The sequence below is a fragment of the Mytilus californianus genome, unplaced genomic scaffold (genome assembly GCF_021869535.1).
Source record: "Mytilus californianus isolate M0D057914Y unplaced genomic scaffold, xbMytCali1.0.p SCAF_3, whole genome shotgun sequence".
In the NCBI taxonomy this organism is placed as follows: domain Eukaryota; kingdom Metazoa; phylum Mollusca; class Bivalvia; order Mytilida; family Mytilidae; genus Mytilus; species Mytilus californianus.
Genome location: NW_026262679.1, coordinates 127,231,739 through 127,254,227, shown reverse-complemented (window position 1 = coordinate 127,254,227; position 22,489 = coordinate 127,231,739). Strand labels below are relative to the sequence as shown.

At 32.9% G+C, this 22,489-nt stretch overlaps 1 protein-coding gene across 1 annotated transcript in view; it reads left to right on the top strand.

Annotated features, from left to right (window-relative positions):
* LOC127736148 (uncharacterized) overlaps positions 1-22,489 on the top strand; it is a 68,991-nt gene that overhangs the window by 36,881 nt on the left and 9,621 nt on the right. The window contains exons 1-7 of the mRNA XM_052246704.1: positions 11,122-11,175; positions 11,726-11,828; positions 12,867-12,997; positions 17,736-17,841; positions 19,128-19,276; positions 20,240-20,375; positions 21,780-21,916. Coding sequence (XP_052102664.1) covers positions 11,130-11,175; positions 11,726-11,828; positions 12,867-12,997; positions 17,736-17,841; positions 19,128-19,276; positions 20,240-20,375; positions 21,780-21,916 — 808 coding nt within the window. The 5' untranslated portion in view covers positions 11,122-11,129. Of the gene's footprint in view, positions 11,176-11,725; positions 11,829-12,866; positions 12,998-17,735; positions 17,842-19,127; positions 19,277-20,239; positions 20,376-21,779; positions 21,917-22,489 lie in introns of the transcript that reaches the window.

Here is a 22,489-nt window from a genome sequence, read left to right as displayed (position 1 = left end):
TTGAAAACAACGTTCAAACCTATGATTGCGATGGATAAAAACCGCAATTTTTATACGTGTGCATGCAAAACAAATTTCTTGGTAGAGTGGTCTAAATACAGCACACCTTTTGTTTGCGGTATACCATCTTTTCCGTAAGTTTATTGTTTTCTGTTTGATATTAAATTGATAGTTAAGATCCATTTTGTTACATCTGGTGATCCGTTTATTTGGCAATCGCCAATGGCAGTCAGCAGGGTTTAAGAACATCCGTTGTTCGACCTGCTAGTCAAATGCGTTTTGTTAAAATATACTTTTTCACGTTTTTGGTCTTTTGGAAAAAGTTGTTTGTGCTGTATTTAGACCCCTTTACAAGAAATTTGTTTTGCATGCACACGTGTACAATTTGTGGTTTTCATCCAACGCAATCATAGGTTTGAACGTTGTTTTAATTTAGACTTGTTAATTTTTTTTCGTGTGGGCTTGTATTATATTTGCCTTCGGGCTTATATGATCCGTTCATCCTATTTCGACTCTTCAAAATTCAAGAGTCTATCCTAAATTGAGGTAAATTATATGGCCTTCCAAAAACCGTTTCGATTCCTAACATCACTGAAGAGACATTAATTGTCGAAATCCGGATATGTTGTACTAATTTTTGCACCTTTTGTTTGCGGTATACCATCTTTTCCGCAAGTTTATTGTTTTCTGTTTGGTATTAAATTAAAAGTTAAGATCCTTTTTGTTACATCTGGTGATCCGTTTATTTGGCAATCGCCAATGGCAGTCAGCAGGGTTCAAGAACATCAGTTGTTCGACCTGCTAGTCAAATGCGTTTTGTTAAACTATACTTTTTCACGCGGTGTGGGCTTTGCTCATTGTTGAAGTTCTATTTGTATCCATCTGATGAGTTAATAGATATTAGAATATGTGGTATGAGTACCAATGAGACAACTCTCCATCCAAGTCACAATTTATTAAAGTAAACCATTATAGGTCAAAGTACGGTCTTCAACACGGAGTCTTGGCTCACACCGAACAGCAAGCTATAAAGGGCCCCTAAAATTACTAGTGTAAAACCAATTAAACAGGAAACCAACGGTCTAATCTATATAATAAACGAGAAACGAGAAACACTTATGAACCACATCAACAAACGACAACTACTGAACATCAGATTCCTGACTTAGGACAGGTGCAAACAATTGCAGCGGGTTTAAACGTTTTAAGCCTTTTTCAACTGATTTTTATAGTTTTTTCCTATGTTGTACTGTTACACCACTGTCCCAGGTTAGGGGGAGGGTTGATTGCTCACAAACATGTTTAACCCCTCCACATTCTATATGTGCCTGTCCTAAGTTAGAAGCCTGTAGTTCAGTGGTTGTCGTTGGTTCATGTCTGTCATATTTGTTTTCGTAAATTGTTTTGTTATAAATTAGGCCGTTATATTTCTTAATTGAATTGTTTCATATTTTTCATGTCGGGGCATTTTATAGCCGACCATACGGTATGTGTTTTTCTCATTGATGAAGGCCGTACGGTTGCCAATAATTGCTTACATCCACTTCATTTTAACTTTTGGGGATATTTGTCTCATTGGCAATCATGCCACATCTTATTTTTATACTTATATATACGTCTAAACATGTTAAAAATCATTATTTGATGTGACGGCATGGTAATTACATTATTACTGTGTCCAGCGCCCTAAACATTCGACCAACTAGGCTATATAAAATATAGCTTTCGTTAGTCAAGTAATGCCTTTCCTCGTCGTCGAGGGTTGTAACACAGTGCATGATGTATAGTGGCAAGTAGATGGTATCCAACGCAGATCAGCTGTTTTTGTCTGTCATAAAGGATGATCATCCATGTTGACACGGTGTCTCAGATGCAGTGGTTCGAATCCCGCTAAAGAAGAAAAAATGTTGGCTAACGCAAATTTCGTATCAACATTGTTGGGCTAAATGTGAGACGAAATATATCTATATATATATTTCCATATGATAATTGAACCATAATTTAATCCCCAACCACCCCTCAGCTATTTTTCTATTCACTTCTTTTAGATTTTAGCATGCATAACATATACACATAAATACTGTAGCTTAGTAAAAAAAAAATAGACTGCTTAGTGTGCTGTACATAATTTGTTGATATACATTTTTTTTTAAATTCACATAATTACCCTTATACTCCTCACCCAATTTTGTCAATCTGATGGAACTATAAACAACTGTCATACAAGTGGAAGGTTTAGCTAGTTATAAAATCAGGTTTAACCCACCATTTTCTTTGGAAAAGGCCTGTTCCAAGCCAGGAATATGACGATTCTTTTACACTCGTTATTTTGGTTGATAACGTTTGATTTTGTAAGTATTTATGGACTTCCCCTTTATGAATTTACCTTGGAGTTCGATATTTTAGATATACTTTTTTTATGAATTTAGATGCGTTCCTATTAAGAGGAAGCTAAAAAGGATGAGGAAGAAGGTAAAACGAGTTACCTTCCTATAAACTATTATCTTACGCGATAACATTTAAAAGTGTCCAATTAGGGATTTTCAGCACAAGATGGATTACATTAAGGGTGAAGTTGAAATCATCACTTTGTAAATTTTACGGACGCCATCACGAGTTGGTTGACCGTTATGGAATATCCGTTTCACAGATGATATCGGATATGTTCCTTATGTCGTAACTACAATCCCGTTCCCTTTTCACGAATGTGACCTACCGAATTAGACTATTTACCCCTATTTGTGACATTTTTACCTATTGTGTTTGTTTGTTTTGTATACACATCGTTGTCAATATAATGGAATTTGATGCGACTGTCATACAAGTGAGAGGTTTAGCTAGCTTTAAAACCAGGTTCAATCCACCATTTTCTATATAAGAAAATGCCTGTACCAAGTCAGGAATATGACAGTTGTTATCCATTCGTTTGATGTGTTTGAGCTTTTGATTTTGCCTTTTTGAATTTTCCTCGGAGTTCAGTATTTTTGTGATTTTACTTTTTATGCACGAACAGTTCTTAAACAGGACTTGCTTTATTGTTCTTGTAACCTTTGTGTAACTCAACATATTTTCAAAATTAAGACTATAATAAAGAAGAGTATATTATCTAAAATTATTTCTATAGATTACAAAAAAAATTATTGAGATTATTAATCAAGGAAATATCTGCCAGCCGGACAGCTGAATTTATTTCAATAAAAGTGGCTATAAAATTAATTAGTATAAAACGACTGTCATGATCGTTGTTGCTGTCTAAAAAATTTAAAACATATAAGGTGTACCTAACTTTCTCCTTCACTATTAGATTATTACCCATTTTCAGGATTTTTTTTCTTCAAAATGTTATAGTTGTAATAAAATTAATACATTTATCGCATCAATCTTTTATCTTTCCGTGAAATTTTGGGAAAAGATTGCTTTCAGGCAATTTTAAGACCTATACCTTTTACTAGACGTTTATTTCTACTTGAAATTCGACGTCAACCGTTTTGTGCCTTACATTAAGGAACAACTCAGATTCTTCAGAGAGAAACAAACTAACAGATTATACATTTATCCGTTAAGTTTTTTTTTAAATCCTTATTTTTGGAATTTGGGTTCTCGAATGCTCTTCAACTTCGTACTTTATTTGGCGTTTAACTTTTTTTATTCGAGCGTCACTAATGAGTCTTTTGTAGACGAAACGCACGTCTGGAGTACAAAATTATGAGTCTGGTATCCTTGATGAGTTTTTTTTTACAAGCCACTGCTGGTGCAGGTTTCCTCCCCGAGGGTATCACCAGCCCAGTAGTCAGTACTTCTGTGTTGATATGAATTATCATTGATATAGTTATATGATGAACTGTTTACAAAACTTTGAATTGTTTGAAATACTAAGGCTTTTCTACCCCAGGAATAGATTACCTGTATTTGGTACAACCTCTCGGAATTTTGGGTCCTCAATGTTCTTCAACTTCGTACTTAATTTGACCATTACCTTTCTTTATTCAAAATTCACTGATGAGTATTTTGTTGACCAAACGCACGACTGGCTTACAGAATTATAAGCCTGGTATTTACGATGAGTTTTTTTTACATCTTCTTTTTTATTTGCGTTTATTAAACAACACGGAAAATCGGTATTAATCTACATGTATATAAAGCATGACGTCAGTATGGGAATTCCGCACTTCGACTACAACTAGAGCTCGGATTTTGTCGTATTCTACATGTATATAAAGCATGACGTCAGTATGGGAATTCCGCACTTCGACTACAACTAGAGCTCGGATTTTGTCGTATTCTATTGTTGTTTTCATTTTTTAAAATACAAGAGAGATTCCGAAATGAAACTATTTCCATAAAGTTAGTCCTTAAACGTTGCTATTCCAAGTCAATCAGGTAACCTTTATGAAACGTGAAAATTACACTTCCATAAGGAAACGGAGTACATCAATTGACTTCTCCTCAATCAAAACCTAATCCAAAACGTTTTGTTTATGTAATTAAGCGCCTAGTAATATTCTTGTTATACAATACCTTGGAGTGCATCCAAAACATATACTAATTGGTTGCTCTAGGTCCACAATCCGATGATTGTTATGCAACTCAAAGAAATCGTTTCTGTTGGGTTTTTTTTAATGTTTTGACCACTAAAAGGAATATTTTTGTTACATGCTTTTAGATCTATAAAACTGACATTATCAAGATGCTTCATTTCTTTATTAACAACATATTTGTTACGTTTAAAGGACGTGTTTTCCAACAAAAACCATGAGAACAAACTGTGCTCCTCTTCTTGTCGTCTTGTTTGTTGATTCATATGAGGCGGACTTCATATAGGAGCGTTTTGGGAAAAATGAAAAGAAGCTAGCATTATCCATGAAAATTACTTTCCGCTGTATATATGATGTCCTCTCACTATATAATTCAAAGTTTGGTGACCATGTTGTACACATCTATTAAGCTGTTTTTGTGTACTGTCCTAAATTATTTTAGTTATTCGCTTTTATTCTGTGGTTAACATGTCGAAATGTACTATTATATTATTTATTTATGTATTTCTCTGTCTTTGGTGTTTTTGCATTTATTTGTACTCTGTTCCCGTCATGTAATGTTGTCATTTTATCGGTATATTTAACATTGCCATAAAGCGCGGAGGTTTGGCTAGCCACAAAACCAGGTCCAACCCACCATTTTTTCTTAAAATGTCCTATACCAAGTCAGGAATATGGCAGTTGTTATTTAATAGTTCGTTTCTATGAATGTTGCATTGTTGTTTGTTTTTTGTTGCACTTCTGTGTTCTGTTATTTCGTTGTTTTTCTCTTATAGTTGATGTGTTTCCCTCGGTTTTAGTTTGTAACCCGGATTTGTTTTTTCTCTCAATCGATTTATGACTTTTGAACAGTGGTATACTACTGTTGCCTTTCTTTATCTATCCATTCGAACTTGAAATAAAGGTTACAACAGATAGTTTAGTCTGCCTCATATTTTGACTATTTTGACTTACATTTTAAAATCGACAATGAGGATCGGTTGAGAACAACACTTTACGACAATACAAATGATTCCAGCTTCCCAAATTTGAATTTTCCATTTCTTTGTAGCAACATTCAAGCAGCGCCTGTATATGGAATATATAGCTCCTAGCTGATACGATATTTCAGAGCTTGCATTTCTTATCATGATTTCCTTGATAGAGGGTATCTGCCAACAATGGAGCTATTGAACTAAGAGTTTCTATAAAAGTCTTAGTAAATTGATAGTGTACACGAGATATACATATATTACTTGAGGTCGGACTATTCCATTTTGAAATGCTTAATACTTGCAACAAAACAGACACTAATGATGATTGATTGTTAATTTTTAGATAATTGCCAACTACCCAGCATAGAAGGTATAAACACTTCAAAAAGGACACTTTAAAACAAGTACTGTTAAGAATGTAAACATATATCACAGCGGCGTTGACAACCTTTAGTTTGAGTCTGGTGTTAATTTTTTTTTTTTTACATCAACAACTTTGTTAAACCTTCATGGAATATTATGACACTTGGACAAAAGCCTTGTACTGATCAAAAGTCGTTATCCAGAGCAAAATTTAGAAAATATAATAAGCCTGATAACACTGACAGACACACACGCTGGAATAAAAAAAAAACTCATGAAAGATACCAGACTTAACATTTGATATGCAAGACGTGAGTTTCTGCTACATAAGAATCATCAGTGACGCTGAAATCAAAACAGTAAGAAAGCCAAATCAAATACGAAGTTGATGAGCATAAAAACCAGGGTTTTGTGTAACCCTTTACGACAGTTTGTAATATTAAGTTGTGCCAATCGTTGTAATAAAATTTCTTTTAAAGTATCAGATAATCAGTTTAAATGTGGCAAATCTTAGTATATTTGCATGTCATCTCACTTTTACCGCTTTATAGCTTGAAAAAGTAAAAATAAAAACATAAATATAAGTTCAGCAGCAGTGTATACCAAAATAAAAGAAGATATACAATTTATGAATTTATGAATTTAATGTCCCTCTGGTATCTTTCGTCCCTCTTTTATGACAAATTATAAAAAAAAGAAAAACGTGTAAAAATGCTGCAACAAACATCAATACCTTAAAAATGTCTACTCATTCACAACACAGGTGAATCCATCATGGATATTTTCAAAAGTTGGCAGGTGTACTCGTTTTAAAGATATGGATAAGTATTATTGACCCCTACCTCATGCACCTCTAGGGCATAGTATTTCTGTCTGTACTAAACAAGTTAATGCTTGTAACTCAAGAGACCACAAGCTTTCGCGTTGGTAGAATTTATTTGTCATTATCACATCATTTGATTTCAGAATTTTTAGAGGAGTTCTGGGACTTAGACCAGATACCGTAACATTTTGGCCATATGACCCCTACAGCTAAAATATAACAGATTAGCCTGTTTTTTAGCCACGCACAAATATATATTTGACACGGAGTATGTGGGATTGATAGGAACATTCAGAAGGGATACTTTTAAAATTATTGCAATTGCATTTCTAAGAATGAGGTAAATGTACAGCAAAAAGTCAATAATTATATTGTTCATCTGTAAATATACACAGTTCCAAGATAGGCAATTTTCAAAGTTCAAAAAATGTTTTTAGAATGAATCAAATAGTGAATACGTGTGCAGTTGATTTGTTTTTGGGGAAAAATATTTATGCTTTGTATCGAGACGATGAGTTAAGCCTTTTTTAACTGATTTTTATAGTTTGTTCTTATGTTGTACTGTTACACCAAAGTTCAAGGTTAGGGAGAGGGTTGGATCATTCATACCTCGCCACATTTTGTATGTGTCTGTCACAATTGAGGAGCTTGTATTTCAGTGGTTGTCGTTGGTTCATGTCAGTCATATTTGTTTTTCGTAAATTGTTTTGTTATAAATTGAGGCCGTTAGTTTTCTAAATTGAATTGTTTTATATCTTTCACGTCGGGGCCTTTTATAGCCGACTATATGGTATGGGTTTTTCTGCCTATATTGCTTACATCTACTTTATTTTAACTTTGGTGGATAGTTGTCTCATTGGCAATCATACCACATCTCCTTATGTTTATAACATAAATGGGAACAATGGTGATCTTTTCCTTCAGAGCTATCAAGCTCTTCGATTTAAAAAAAAAATATGAAATTGAATATGCATCTTAAAGGTCAAAACGATTTGCACCTACTAAATCAGTTGTTTTCCGAATATTTGTCTTTAATCAAAAAGATGCATTATATCTTTTAGCATCTTATTGCTTTTATTTGTGTGTTTGTTTCATAAATGTCTTCATGTCCACAGAAAACTGTTCATTTACACGGAAAAAGTCCACGGTTATGTAGGATAGTTAACATATAATTTTGTGAAAAGCTTTTTTGAGAATAATTACATATTTTTCTTCGATATAGGACAGAATCTAAAAAAGAAAAGTTCTTTATTATGCACTGCTCGTGAGTATCTGGTCAGTATCCATGGCTTAAATACTTGTGTTTACACATTATACTGTCTCGAACAGCTGCAACAATATATTCACCTTGAGCTAATTCAGTAAATATCAGTACTCATAAATAAACTTGGGTAACTCAGGAGTAATCTCGCAAGGGAACGTAAGTCACTCGTAAGTATTCGTGAGTAATTTGCAATTTATTAAAAACATCCACGATCATCTCTACCATTGTCCACACACCGCCTTCTTCTGTTCCTCCCGCAAACAATCTGGGAATCCAAATGAGCACAATTAAAAGTTTTAACGTGAAGTAATCATAGATAAACATGAAAAGTAAACAAGTTGTTTGTTCTTTGTCAGATACCGGTAATCATCATACTTGACATTAAGCATAGATGCAAAAAGAAAGATATAAAATTGAGAATGGAAATGGGGAATGTGTCAAAGAGACAACAACCCGACCATAGAGCAGACAACAGCCAAAGGCCACCAATGGGTCTTCAATGCAGCGAGAAACTCCCGCACCCGGAGGCGTCCTTCAGCTGGCCCCTAAACAAATATGTATACTAGTTCAGTGATAATGGACGTCATACTAAACTCCAAATTATGCACAAGAAACTAAAATTAAAAATGATACAAGACTAACAAAGGCCAGAGGCTCCTGACTTGGGACAGGCGCAAAAATGCGGCGGGGTTAAACATGTTTTTTGAGATCTCAACCCTCCCCCTATACCTCTAGCCAATGTAGAAAAACAAACGTACAACAGTACGCACAGTAAAACTCAGTTCAAGAGAAGTCCGAGTCCGATGTCAGAATAGGAAACAAAAGAAAATAAACAAAATGACAATAATACATAAATAACAACAGACTACTAGCAGTTACTGACATGCCAGCTCCAGACCTCAATTAAACTGATTGAAAGATTATGTCTTCATCATATGAATATCAGGCACAATCCCTCCCGTTACGGGTTTAGTATTTTACCATCATAAAATATATAAGAAGAACATAACCCGTGTCATGCCAACAACTGGTTTTAGAATAAATATGTTTAATTCCGATGCAGAGACCCTAAAAGTGAATCAATATTAAAGCCAAAATATGCAATCTTTAATGACCTGACAACAGTATCGTAACTATATCCCTTCTTAATAAGTCTGTTTAAAGGTTTTGTTAGCTTTTAAGGTGAATACTGACATTTTTGTGCTTTGTAAAGAATATTACCATAAAAGATTGGATGTGAAATACCCGAACGTATAAGATGTCGAGTTATATTTACGAATGATGTCCTTATACCGATGATAAAATTTAGTAAATGTTTTGACTAGTTTATGATATCGAAAACCCTGGTGTAATAATTTTTCAGTAATACATAAATTTCTCTCGCTAAAATCTAATACGTTGTTACATACACGAGCGAATCGTACAAGTTGAGATATATAAACACCATAAGATGGTGACAAGGGAACGTCACCATCTAAAAATGGATAATTAACGATAGGAAATGAAAAATCATCTCTTTTATCATAAATTTTTGTATTAAGCTTCCCGTTAATGATATAGATATCAAGATCGAGGAAAGGACAGTGGTCATTGTTAGTATTAGCTTTATTTAAAGTAAGTTCAACAGGATAAATTTTTTTAGTATACATACTGAAGTCGTCATTATTGAGAGCCAATATATCATCCAAATATCTAAAAGTATTGTTAAATTTTTGTATCAGATGTTGTTTCGATGGGTCTTTGCTGATTTTAGTCATAAATTTTAACTCATAACAATACAAAAACAGGTCCGCAATAAGTGGTACACAGTTAGTCCCCATTGGAATTCCGATAACTTGACGATATACGGAATCTCCAAAGCGAACAAAAATGTTATCAAGTAAATATTCAAGGGCAGATATAGTACCAAAGCATGTCCAATTGACATAGCTCTTTTTTTTGTTGTTACTAAAAAATGACCTAAAAGAGTTTGAACATATGTATTCGCATTCCGACTTTTTAAATGCCCATTTAATTAGGTGTGTGATTTTTTTCTTAAAAATAACATGAGGCAACGTGGTATATAGGGTAGTAAAATCAAAACTTTGAACAGATTCAAAATCACCAATATATGCATGCAATTTATCAAGTACTTCCAACGAGTTTTTGACACTCAAAAAGTAGTTAATTCCACTATTTTCAAAGGCCTTATTTGAACAATTTATTATCAGGTTTTTGATTGTACCAAGTGTACTAGTAAGTAGAATAGACAATTTGGTAGTGGAACAATGACTTGAAGACGAAATAAATCTATATTTGTAAGGTGATTTGTGTAGCTTCGGAAGCCAGTACATAGTTGGGACTTTCATTGTATTTGGTTCTGCTTGTAAAAAAGTAGCTAATAGTTTATGTTTGTTACAGATATCGTTTTCTGAAAATGAAGTCAGTTGGAATGTTGGTGAATTCGTGATTTCCTTTTGTAGAACCTCAATGTAAAATTTACGTCAAACTATAATGATATTATTAGCAGCTTTTTCAGTCGGTACAAAAACAAATTCCTTGGCTAGTTCTTTTAGTTTATGTTTGATACGAGAAATAGGATTTTTATGGTTGTTGTTAAGAGTAAAATGTTCTTTAAAATGTTGTATACGTATATCAACTATCTTCATTACTGAATTAAAAAAAGAGTCCAAAGATTTTTTGTCAGCTTTTTCCCGCTTTATCCATTTCAAACAGTAAGCACGAAGTGAGTCGTGGATGATGTTACGACACTCATTCCAATTAATAATTGACGGGGGACGATATTTATAACCTACATTTGAAACTAGCGGATGACAATTAAAACGTGTTTTATATTAAGATCTTCAAGTACGTGAAACTAGCGGATGACAATTAAAACGTGTTTTATATTAAGATCTTCAAGTACGTATATGTCTTTATATAACGAGGGGTACACTGCATCTGAGATTTTTTTCAATTGTTCGATGGTAATGGAGAAAATGGGCAAGTGATTTGGAGTTGAACGAAAAGATTAATTTGATGATTATTTATTCTAGTTACGATTTAAGTAGCTACAAATGCAAGAGACAAAAGGAAGATATATGTAGTCCCTAAATGGTGCTCTCATTAAGTAGTTTTCTATTTTTGATCTCTAATTGCAGTCACAAGGTTTTGTTACGACGAAGTCCGCCATGGAAGAGACATTTTCAGCTTTATTCATAATGAATGTTCTTACAGGTAAATGTTTAAGTTTACAGATACAAAGACGGAAAAAGTTTTGTTGACCGATCAGTTTTTCAGCTTTAATTCAGAAACTGCAAAGTTTTTTCTCTTTTCTAAAGTTTTTGTTTTTCTTTACATTTTGAAAATGAACTTCTAACTACTTCATCAACAATTCAATAGTATTTTAAAAAGACATATTTGGGGTATTTATTATTTACTCTTGATGCTTTAATCCCTTAAACCCACATATTGTTCTGTCTAATGTTTTGTTGATGTGTAGAAATACTGGCATAAAGTAAGAATATGACGCTTCTTAAATGAGTGACATTTGAAAATTTGCCTGGCAGAAAAAAGAATATCCACAAATGGTCATATAAAAATAAAAAGATGTCAATTTTATATATCCAATACATGCAATTAAGTTTTTTTACTTCTATAGTAAGTCCCTATAATTATGATTAAATGAGATAAAAGTTTATATTTATTAGTTATCTATATCATTATTTTAAGAGATGTTACCAGAGAAAATTATATACATATAGAGAATATATTTTGATGTTTACAGTGGTCCATGGAGTATGTGATAGAAATGCTATTTCTGACTGTATTCTTGCGCTTAAACCTTTGTCCAGTTCGGGAACTTTACCAGATGCACAATCAGTTTGCAAGTAAGTGTTTGTCGTGTCTAAACTGATAATATACAAAATGTTTTTGACATGCATTACACAATAGTGAATACAAATTTTGAGACTTTTATTATTTATCTTGGGGCAATGCATTATAGAAACCTTTGAAAGGCATATATTTTTTTTAAAACATTTTTTTTGCATTTCACTGTTTGTAATTAAAGTATTGATTTGGAACCAATATAATACAGTATGTATTCTGATTACCTATCTGTCCATATGGCACGGATTTCGAGGTCGTGTCTCGTTGGTTCGATCCTGACAGGATCAATCATAAGACTTGCAAATTGGTATTTACTGCTTTTCCGCTTTCATTCCATTTAAAATAGCAAATAAATGGTCAGCTCGAAGTAGGAATAATGTGTCCTGTTATGGTGAAATGTCTTCCTATGGACTGTTACTATGGGAATAACCTTCTTAAAAATCCGGCTCAATATGTCAGTCTATTTCAAAGCAGAGCTCATATCATGAACGTGTTTCCGTCCTGACTATGGATTTTCCTTGCCACTGGATGTTAATCAGTCATTCATAGTAACCATCATCATTATAGACGTATTTACACTTGTATGCAAATTTGTCAGACACCTATTTTAAAAGAATTCAAACAATAATATTTCAGATAATAAAAGAGCCAAAGTTGTATGCAAAATTTCAGCAAAATCTGTGACATCGCCCGTTTACAGTTCCTTGACCTTAATTGACAATTCAGAAACTAAAAAATATATATATTTTCTTTCTATCAACAAAAAAAGAAATTATAACAACATGCATTTTTTTAACGACTGACTAGTGAACTATTGGACCAAATGAAAAAAAAAATATTACGATTCCGTGAAGGAAATGATAAATCATATATTGCGTTTGTGCGGAGGTCATTTTAGAGTTAAAACAGATTTTTCTGTTTATCAAATTATGATATCTTCATTTTATGTTTATATTCCAATTTACTTCCACATTCAACGCAATGATAGATAATTATATCTCAATTTAACATTTATTGGTGTTTGTATAAATTTCTAGACTTATATCAGCATTCAACACCTGCATAGCTCCACACAAAGCTGCATGCGAAGGTGATGACATTATGCTTGGTGTACATTCCTTAAAGACAACAGTATTTACACTTTGTGGAGAAAAGAAAGCAGAAGATGGTAAATATCCCACAGTATACGTCATAGATATCAGAATTGGGTGCCAAAGATTTATCCTACTGGTAATAGGATACAATACACTATAGCTGGTTGATTTTACGTTCTAATAGTTTTGTACTTTATTCATCAGCCACCTTTCATACTTGTAAAATCCATAAAATAACGGGAAATAGTTTTGAATATAGATTATATATATATCCCTGTTAGTGCACTAGGTTTACGTTTGATGTTAGTGTATCCCAACACCCTTTCCTTCATCTCTTATATAAAAAAAACATAAATATCATAGGAACGTTGGGACAGGACAATTTTTTTTATGACCTCATCCTTTTTTTTTAACCAAAATCCGTTATTTTTTCTTTTTCTTTTAGTTTCAACTGTTTTCGCGTTTTTCTGTGTTATATTAACATAAATATACTAGAAATAACATTTTTGTACTACATGTATATACTATCAATTCTAGTTTACTATCCACAGCGGTCACTGATTATATATATAGAGTATATATATATGTTACAGGCTTTTTCTTAATTTAGGCATTTAACAAAATGCTGAGGACTTTTGGCATCTTCTAAAATGCCTGTAAGATGTAGGCATGACTATTGTTTTTAGGCATTTTACAAAATGCATGAATTATTTTAAAGAATGAAAAAAGTAAAAAAACAAAAATACCGAACTCCAAGGAAAATTCAAATCAAATGGCGAAATCAAAAGCTCAAACACATCAAACGAATGGAAAACAGCTATCATATTCCTGACTTGGTACAGGCATTTCCTTATGCAGAAAATGGTGGATTCAGCCTGGTTTTATAGCTAGCTAAACTTCTCACTTGTATGACAGTCGCATAAAATTCCATTCCAGAAATGTTCATCAAAACTGAGCTATTGAAAGTATAAAAAAACACAGTAGTTTTATCTATCGTAATTTCTGAATTTAAACGCTTGCATTTAAACAGATTTAATTATCAACAACATTCTCACAAAAGCTACCCTCAACAATTATTTGTTATTTCATTAAATATTTGGATAACAGGGTCTGTTGCGCATTTGTCCTGATTTTTTTTGCAAGCATATCGTTTGGTGTTAAATTTGGTCTTAGCACTACAGCCACATTTGGTGAAACCTGGACCATGACACTTTCAGCTCTGTCTACATTTAAACGTTTGAAAAACATGGGGTTTCAGCACAGACATGAATAAATATTTCCAAAAGATTCGAAGTATTATTAGCGTTGTTAGATTGACTTACACCTTTTGGCTTATGAAAGCATTCGCCAGGCTGAGTCAGATATTCGCATAGTTACCCTTTGACGCATTTTGATTTGTCTCTTTTTTATTATTTTTATTTTGACATTAATAAGCTACTGTCGCCTGAATTCATCAGATTGTAAGGACTAAGAATGTCCTTCAGGCTTTGACTATGAACAGACAGTCGGTATTCCAACGGGTACTAATTGTGCACCCCTACTGGCCGATTTGTTTTTGTACTCGTATGAAGCAGAATTAATTCAGAACCTTCTGAAAGACAAAAAAAAAAGCACCTTGCGAAAACCTTTATTTTACTTTCAGATATATTGATGATGTCCTATCACTGAATAACCCATATTTCAGTCAGTACTTTCATCTCATATATCCCAGTGAATTTGAAATTAAGGATACTACTGATACTAGAATGACTGTTTCATACCTTGATCTTTTCCTCAATATTGACACAGATGGACGACTTCACACTAAAATATATGACAAACGGGACGATTTCAACTTCTCAATAATCTATTTCCGATTTCTCAGCAGTAACATACCCTCTGCCCCATCGTATTGTGTTTACATATCTCGGTTGATATGTTATTCTCGTGCATGTTCACACTATAAGGACTTCAAATACAGGAGTGTGCTACTTACGCAGAAACTGCTCAAACAGAGTTATGAGGAGGAAAGGTTAAAAATGAAACTCCGTAAATTTTATGGACACCATCACGAATTGATTGATCTATACGATGTGTCTGTGTCTAAACTAACTAACGAAATTTTTACCACGTCTTAGATTGTGGTTTACCATCTACGTCACCTGGTCTGATAAGTACCGAACGTGACCTATTCCCGAATATGACTGTTTTGCCGAGTGTGAATTCGCATTGCTATTAGACGTGTCTCGGTATTTATACATCCAACATTCATGTATTTAGTTATGATGTTTCGTTTGTAATTCTAGTTGGATATTGTGTTATGTCTTATCGTTTGTGGTTTGAATTCTCTTTTTTTCATGTTCTATATGTATGTAAAAGTTAAGATAATTAACCAGCTAGTTCATTTATATGATTTTTAGTTTAAAGCTACTATATGCACAGGATTTATTTGTTTTTACACAATTTTGATTTAGAAGAAAAACCGACATGGTTAGAAAATACAAATAATTACACCATTACTAACACAATTCTATCTTAATTTTCTTGTAATGGTTAGAAAATACATAAAATATCACCATTACAAACGATATCCCAATTTTATATTCTATTTTTAGAAATTTACCTGTGACGTCACTTTTTGTGGCGTTGATACATTCGTGTGACGTACAGTTCATAATTCATTGTGATGTACATGGGGGGTGTCCGTTGTTATTCTGTGGTTTACATGTTGTAATGTACTATTATATTATTTGTTTATGTATATCTCTGTCCTGAGTGTTCTTGCGTTTATTTGTACTGTATTCCTGTCACGTAATATTGTCATTTTAGCGTTATTTTTTACATTGCCATATAAGCGGGAGGTTTGGCTAGCCATTAAACCAGGTTCAACCCACCATTTGTTCTTAAAATGTCCTGTACCAAGTCAGGAATATTGCAGTTGTTATCAAAAAGTCCGTTTCTATGTATATTGGCGTTTGTTTTTGTAGCAGTTCAGTGTGTATGTTGTTCCGTTGTTTTCCTCTTATAGTTGATGTGTTTTCCTCGGTTTTGGTTTGTGACCCGATTTGTTTCAGTGAAATCGATTTATGACTATTGAACAGCGGTATACTACTATTGCCTTTATTTAGAGTGGAATTCGTTTTGCTGTGCAGCATGTGTAAATTTGCATTTTTTCTGAATGGGACATTAAATATGATGCCTTGTGGAAAGAAAGTGCGATGCTCTCTGAACGTTAGGAACTCTTCTTTAAAGGTGGCCTGTTGGAAGGTAAATCTGTCCCTAACCAGCATACTATCTTTTCAAGTGGCAGTCAAAGTGTTTGTTCTTTATCCGATCAATTCATTGCAGGACTTACCTATTTTATTAATTATCAATTTGTTCTCGTCCTAAGTAAGCATGAAATATTTGCCACTGAATGTAAACAAACAGGAAATTGTCAATCAAACAGCTTCCTTCTTTTTCTCTGCTTCATATCTTCTTCTTTTGTTTTGAATCTAGATTGTCTAAAAACTCGTTTATAAATTTTGTTTTATTGTAAGATCAATTTGTCCACCGTTCACCATGAAAAGAAGATCATAAAATTCTATCTGAAATACAACGTTAGTATAAACGTAGCTTCACCAAAAAGAACCTATTACAGACATCCGCACTTTCCCATCTAGTATTTGAAGAATAAACTTAGTTTTACTGTACCGTTCAGTATTTTCTTTGCAAGATATTGTGTTTTTGGTCATATCTCAATGATATTCTTTTTAAACAAATGCCTAAATTAAGATTGCTGCTTGTAACATATATAATCAGTGACTGCTGTGGATAGTAAACTAGGAGTTAATAGTTTTTAACAAAAATGAGTTATTTCTAACACAGAAAAACGCGAAAATAATTGAAATTAAAAGAAAAAAAAAAGATTCAGTAAAAAGGGGCAGGGCTTAAAAAACTGTCATGTTCCCAAGTACCTATGATTAATACAGCACAGATCTAATACTTTTCACACGAATAAAAAGCAGGGTTATATTGCAATAACAACAAAATTCATGAAATCTCGTCAGAAATAAATCGCTACACCAAAACAAAATAGAGCTACCATCATTTGTCGAATATTTGTTAGAACGTTGCTCACGAACCAAAAAGTTTTGGTGTGCGCTTTTGAAATATTGCCTTTGTTTCTGAAACTTGAATTGAAATAGAAAAAAAAGACGTTTTTTACTAATTGTTATTTGACAGAATCTACGTCGTATGTTCAAAACCTTCTCGATATTGCTTCAGAATGTTCGAAACAAATGGGATCTATCTTTTAGTTCGGATTAATCTACGTTTTAGTAGTTGGAAAAAGAGTGAATAAATCCTGGGACCTAACATATAAGTTTTATCTTATGTCCCACATTTCAACAATTTTCTCATTTTCACATTGAGATACTTTTTATTATACAAAGAAAGATATGCCATTTGTTATTTAAAAGTTTAATAGACCAAATGAAAACACATTAAATTCCATGTGTTTTCCAGGGTCGGGGCAATATTTTGCTTCTTGTGGATTTTATTTTTATCAAATCAGAGATATTCAATTTGTCGTTCATGCATGACTTTCCCTATACTATCATAAGTACAAACAAAAGTCACGTTGGAGATGTTAAATGCTTCTATTATTGATACATTTAACTATGCGAAAACTTGAAAGAAACTGCAGCAAAATTAGTGACCTTAGATGAAAACGCGAACTCAAAAACCGTGCTCCCCAACACCAAACCATAACACTCCAAATAAATTGCTAAAATATCAGTCTTTGGTGAAAAGGCCATCACGAAATAACTCTTTATTCACCTTTTTTCACAGAGTGTAGCCTAAGAAAGATCATTGAATGTAACCAACTGTTTATGAGGGGAAACGTGAATTATTTGGAGCATTATCCAACTGAACACCAACTTGAGAAAATATGTTCGTAAGTGAAAATAATTAGTCAAGAAAAGTTTGAATTAATATTTCTAACTTTTTGTTCTCTTAGTGTAATACAATATAAACAATCAATATTCTAGATGGGTAATGATAAGATATGTTACAGTACTATTTATAACATGTGTGGTCACATATTTATATATGTTTGGATGGCCAAAATTGTTATACTGTTGTATAGTAGATAAACATAAGTATCTTGAATTTATGTCTATACAGGTTATACAGATAAAGTTTGTTCAATGTTCTATAATTGTATCTTTCAGGGGACGACCATTTGATTTTCTGATGGCCGGGGAGGGGGGGGGGGATTGGGGGAGGGGGCGGCAAGAGGATTTTGAAAATGAATATCCTGGCCTGGAAAGAGCTGAAAATAAATAAGTCAGGATGCATATGCATATTCTTCAACACAAAATGTAGGAAATAATTGTGCACAAAAGTGAAAATAATAGGCAAACATGCATAGCAACAGATGAAAATGAGTAGTCAATCCGCAGAAAAATCCCCTGAACCACACACCAACTCCCGAATATCAACTCGTTCTCCCCTTACGCAGCAATAATAAAAACAATATGTAAAGATTGCAATTAGATACAATAAATTAAAACAACATGCGTATAACAGAAGCTAAAATTCTAAAAGTATATTATGTCTAATTCCGTTAAAAAAAACTATACTATACACGATGTAATTTTCTGTAATAAAAAAATCAGACCAGAAAAATTGGTTAATATACGCGTAACTGAAATATTGAGATAATGGACACTTTCTTGTTTGAATTATGGAGAGCCCATAACCGTAGATTCTTACTAAGGGCTCTATAAACAAACGTCGTTTTTCCTTGCTGCAGAAGATCTCAAAAAGAAAGTCGTATTTCAAAGAGAGGCGCAAGATACCAAAGGGACATTCAAACTCATCAGTCGAAAATAAACTGACAACGCCATGGCTAAAAAAGAAAAAAACCAACAGACAAACAATAGCACTAAAAACACAACTTCCTAGGCTTAAAAAACAAAAGTTGTTTTTACAAGCTTTGTATGCTCTATGAACAAAAGTAGTTTTTCAAGCTTCGTAGCTTTTAAAAACAAAAGTCGTTCTTTCAAGCTTCTCAGGTTCTATAAAACAAGGTTGCATTTTCAAGCTTCGTAGGCTCCATACACAAACGTCGTGTTTTAAGCTTCGTGTGCTTTAAAAACAAACATTGTTTTTTATTCTGTAGTTTTTTTGAATGGTGTTTGTGGTTAAAGGGACTTTTAAAATATGATTTTTTTATAGATTGATGGATGTCTTTCATGAATGTATAGGGCCTCTCATGAAATGTGTCAATATCATGAAAGAAATACCCCAACATGACCAATACAGAAAGGGTTTGAAAACTGTAAGAGAAATCTCCAACTTTGTATGTGGTGATCACTACCGAACAGGTAAAATTAGTTTCCTTAAAAATACACCAAAATATGACAATGGAATACTCTAATATTTTACAATGATTTTAATCATTGAAATTTCAGTCGCTACGGACTATAAAACACATTTCTTACACTTGATTTCAAATCTATGATATAATTATATTAGAGTTTATTTATACCGAACCGTTTCAAATTCTGACTGGCTTATATCCATGCCATTTGTACTGTGGTGGATAGTTGTCTCAATTGGCAATAATACCACATCTCCCAATATTTATATTGACAATGTTAAGTGATATACCAGTTCATGAAATTATGAAACGTGTTGTTTTCAATTTTTAACATCACTGGGTCGATACCTCTGCTGGTGGACTATCAGTCCCCGAGGGTATCATCAGCTCAGTAGTCAGTACTTCGGTACTGACATGATTTATAACAAACCTTTCTAAAATTGTCCGTTGTTAAATTTTGAAATTATAAAGAAACTAAGGTTTCAACTCCCTCAGGCAAAGTTGACCTTATATGAATTTGGCTATTTGTTTTGGGTATTTTTGTCATATAGCTCTTCAACTGTTTCGGTACTTATACATCCCTCGGATTTCAAATGTTTGGCTTTGAGCGTTCCTGATGAAGGTAAATCCAGAAAAGCGCTTCGGACGCATGAAATTATGAAACGTGTTGTTTTCAATTTTTAAAAGAGTTCAAAGCAACATTTAATGCAAGATATATAAACAGAAGAAAAAATGCAGGGTTGATCATGCGTTTTGAAGTATTTCTGTCAATCTATCTCGTATACTATTGATAGATACAATTTTATATTGTTCAATATAATTTTTTAAATCATTACCACAGATATTTATCTCTGATCTTTTTTTTTTATATATATACCTTAATATATATTGGGGTATATATAATTTTTTTCAGAGACAAGTACATGTGATCATTACTGACTAAATAAACTATATTTACTGCTTATAGGATATATAAAGTTTGGGAAAGAATGTTTTGAATCCGAGAAATACCTTACCGGTGCAGCAAACTGTCAAAATCAGTATGTTGAAGAAAATTCAACATTTGGAGTAGAAACACCTCATCCAGTTAACATGGAGTGCAAGTAAGTATTCAAAAATATTAGCGCCCTCTCAAATCTTGTGTATATAAGAAAAAAGGGGAATAACACACTTAAGGAACCATCAAAATCATAAGTCGAGAAAAGAACGCCATGATAAAAAGAATAACGACGAACAGACAAACAGAAATTTACAAAACACTATACAGAAAACTAGATATTAGACAACACGAACCCTACCAATACCCTTTGTTATATCTGGTGCTCTGAAAGAGTAGGCAGTCATATCTCTACTAGTGGCATTCTTCGTGCTGTAAAACACGAACCCTACCAAAACTCAATATCTAGAATATCTTTACTTAAAATAAATAGTTCACAATGTGAAACTTTAAATCGTCCCGTTTGTAGTAAACCTAACCCTCTCTATCAATATTGTGTCATATAAATAGATACTAATAGTTTTTAAAATGAAATGTTAAAAAGAAAAGAAATTAGGCTAACAAGATGGACATCTGTTGTAAATCGTTTTTAAATCAATATAAATTTTAAAAAATTAAACATTGTATATAACTTTTTGCCAAGGCCGGATGAGAAATTAGGTAATTTTCTTGGCTTTTCTGCAATGGAAATTTTTTTTTTGGATGTCAGAAGCTTTCATTAATAGTAAAACAACCAAACATATTTTGTTTTTATTGAAAATTTGTGTTAACAATGAAGTGTATGTGTTAAACACATTTCCCACAAAAATACGGTTGGATAGAATACTTTAAATATTGGATTCGTGTAGAAAATACTAGGTTGTGTTTTTTAATCCCTGCACAGAAAGTTAAAAAAAAAAGATTTATAGTGGCAACTGTCAGAATCAGCATTTAATGAACCAAAATCACGTTTCGAAATATATTTTATATCCTTATCTTACATCTTTATAATTTGCTCAATCTTTTGACTGTTACACACATTGTTTACCTTGTGACTTACCGTATATTGTGTAAATTGACAGGCTTCTCTTTGAAAACAAAATACAAGGAAAAAGATGGATGTTTATCGAAGAAATGATCGTATATGCTTTACAACACGTGCAATGTTACAAATGTCCTAATGATAAATAACTAGTCAATATTTTATTTTGTATCGTCCAATTTTGCTTCTTAAAACAGTTTTTGTTAGAGATCCAATACAGTTGAGCAATGTTGTTGCAAACATGTTTATCACTGGACATTACAAAACCTGCCATATATCATATATCATGCTTTTTGTTTTGAGTACTGACCAGTGAAAACTGACTAGCACATAAACATACATTGGTCACAACAGATTTCTATCTCTTGCTCAGAGACGACCTTTAATTTTAATGGGGAGAGGATCCTCTTGCCTTTTGAAGGTTCAAAATAGAAACCAGTATTAGAATCGTCGTATCTTTATATAACTGCATTTATTTACATTTTACAGAAAGATCCATGGTATGTTCGATTGTGCTGGTACTGTTATTCAACGTTTGTGCTCCCAGGATGCATTCGAGTTTTTTGATTGGACAAAAATTAAGTATATCGATATAGTTTCCAGAAAAGTAAACTGCCCTATCTTAGGTATGTTTTACAAACTATATAGCATGCATGATAATTTGTTAGTAATAATAAAAAGCGGCTTTCAGATGTTATTTATTCTATCTCTTTTCTGATACTAATACAATTACTATACTTTGATAAACCTCATTTGTTTGGAAAAGGGGAGGGGGTAATCGTTTTAGCGTAACAACAGTAGAACATTTACGGTTTACAGGAGAGCAAAGGAGAGTCGTAAGATAACTGAGGGACATTCAAACTTATAAGTCGAAAATACACTGACAACGTCATGGCTAAAAAAGAAAAATACCAACATACAAACAATAGTACACAAAACACAACATAGAAAACTAAAGATTGAGCAACACGAACCCCACCGAGCAACATTCTTGTCCGAGTACGTATATGTATACTTTAGGTCATGTCACAGATGACATTTTTAGGTATGTTAAACTTGAACTGAAAGTAGAAAAATAATACACTTATCTCTTATTACTGAATAAATTCTTTCAAAATAGGTAAACAATTTGTATAGAAAGCACATAGAATTGGAGAAAAACGTTGTTTAATAGTCTTAAAATCATGAAATCTCTAAAG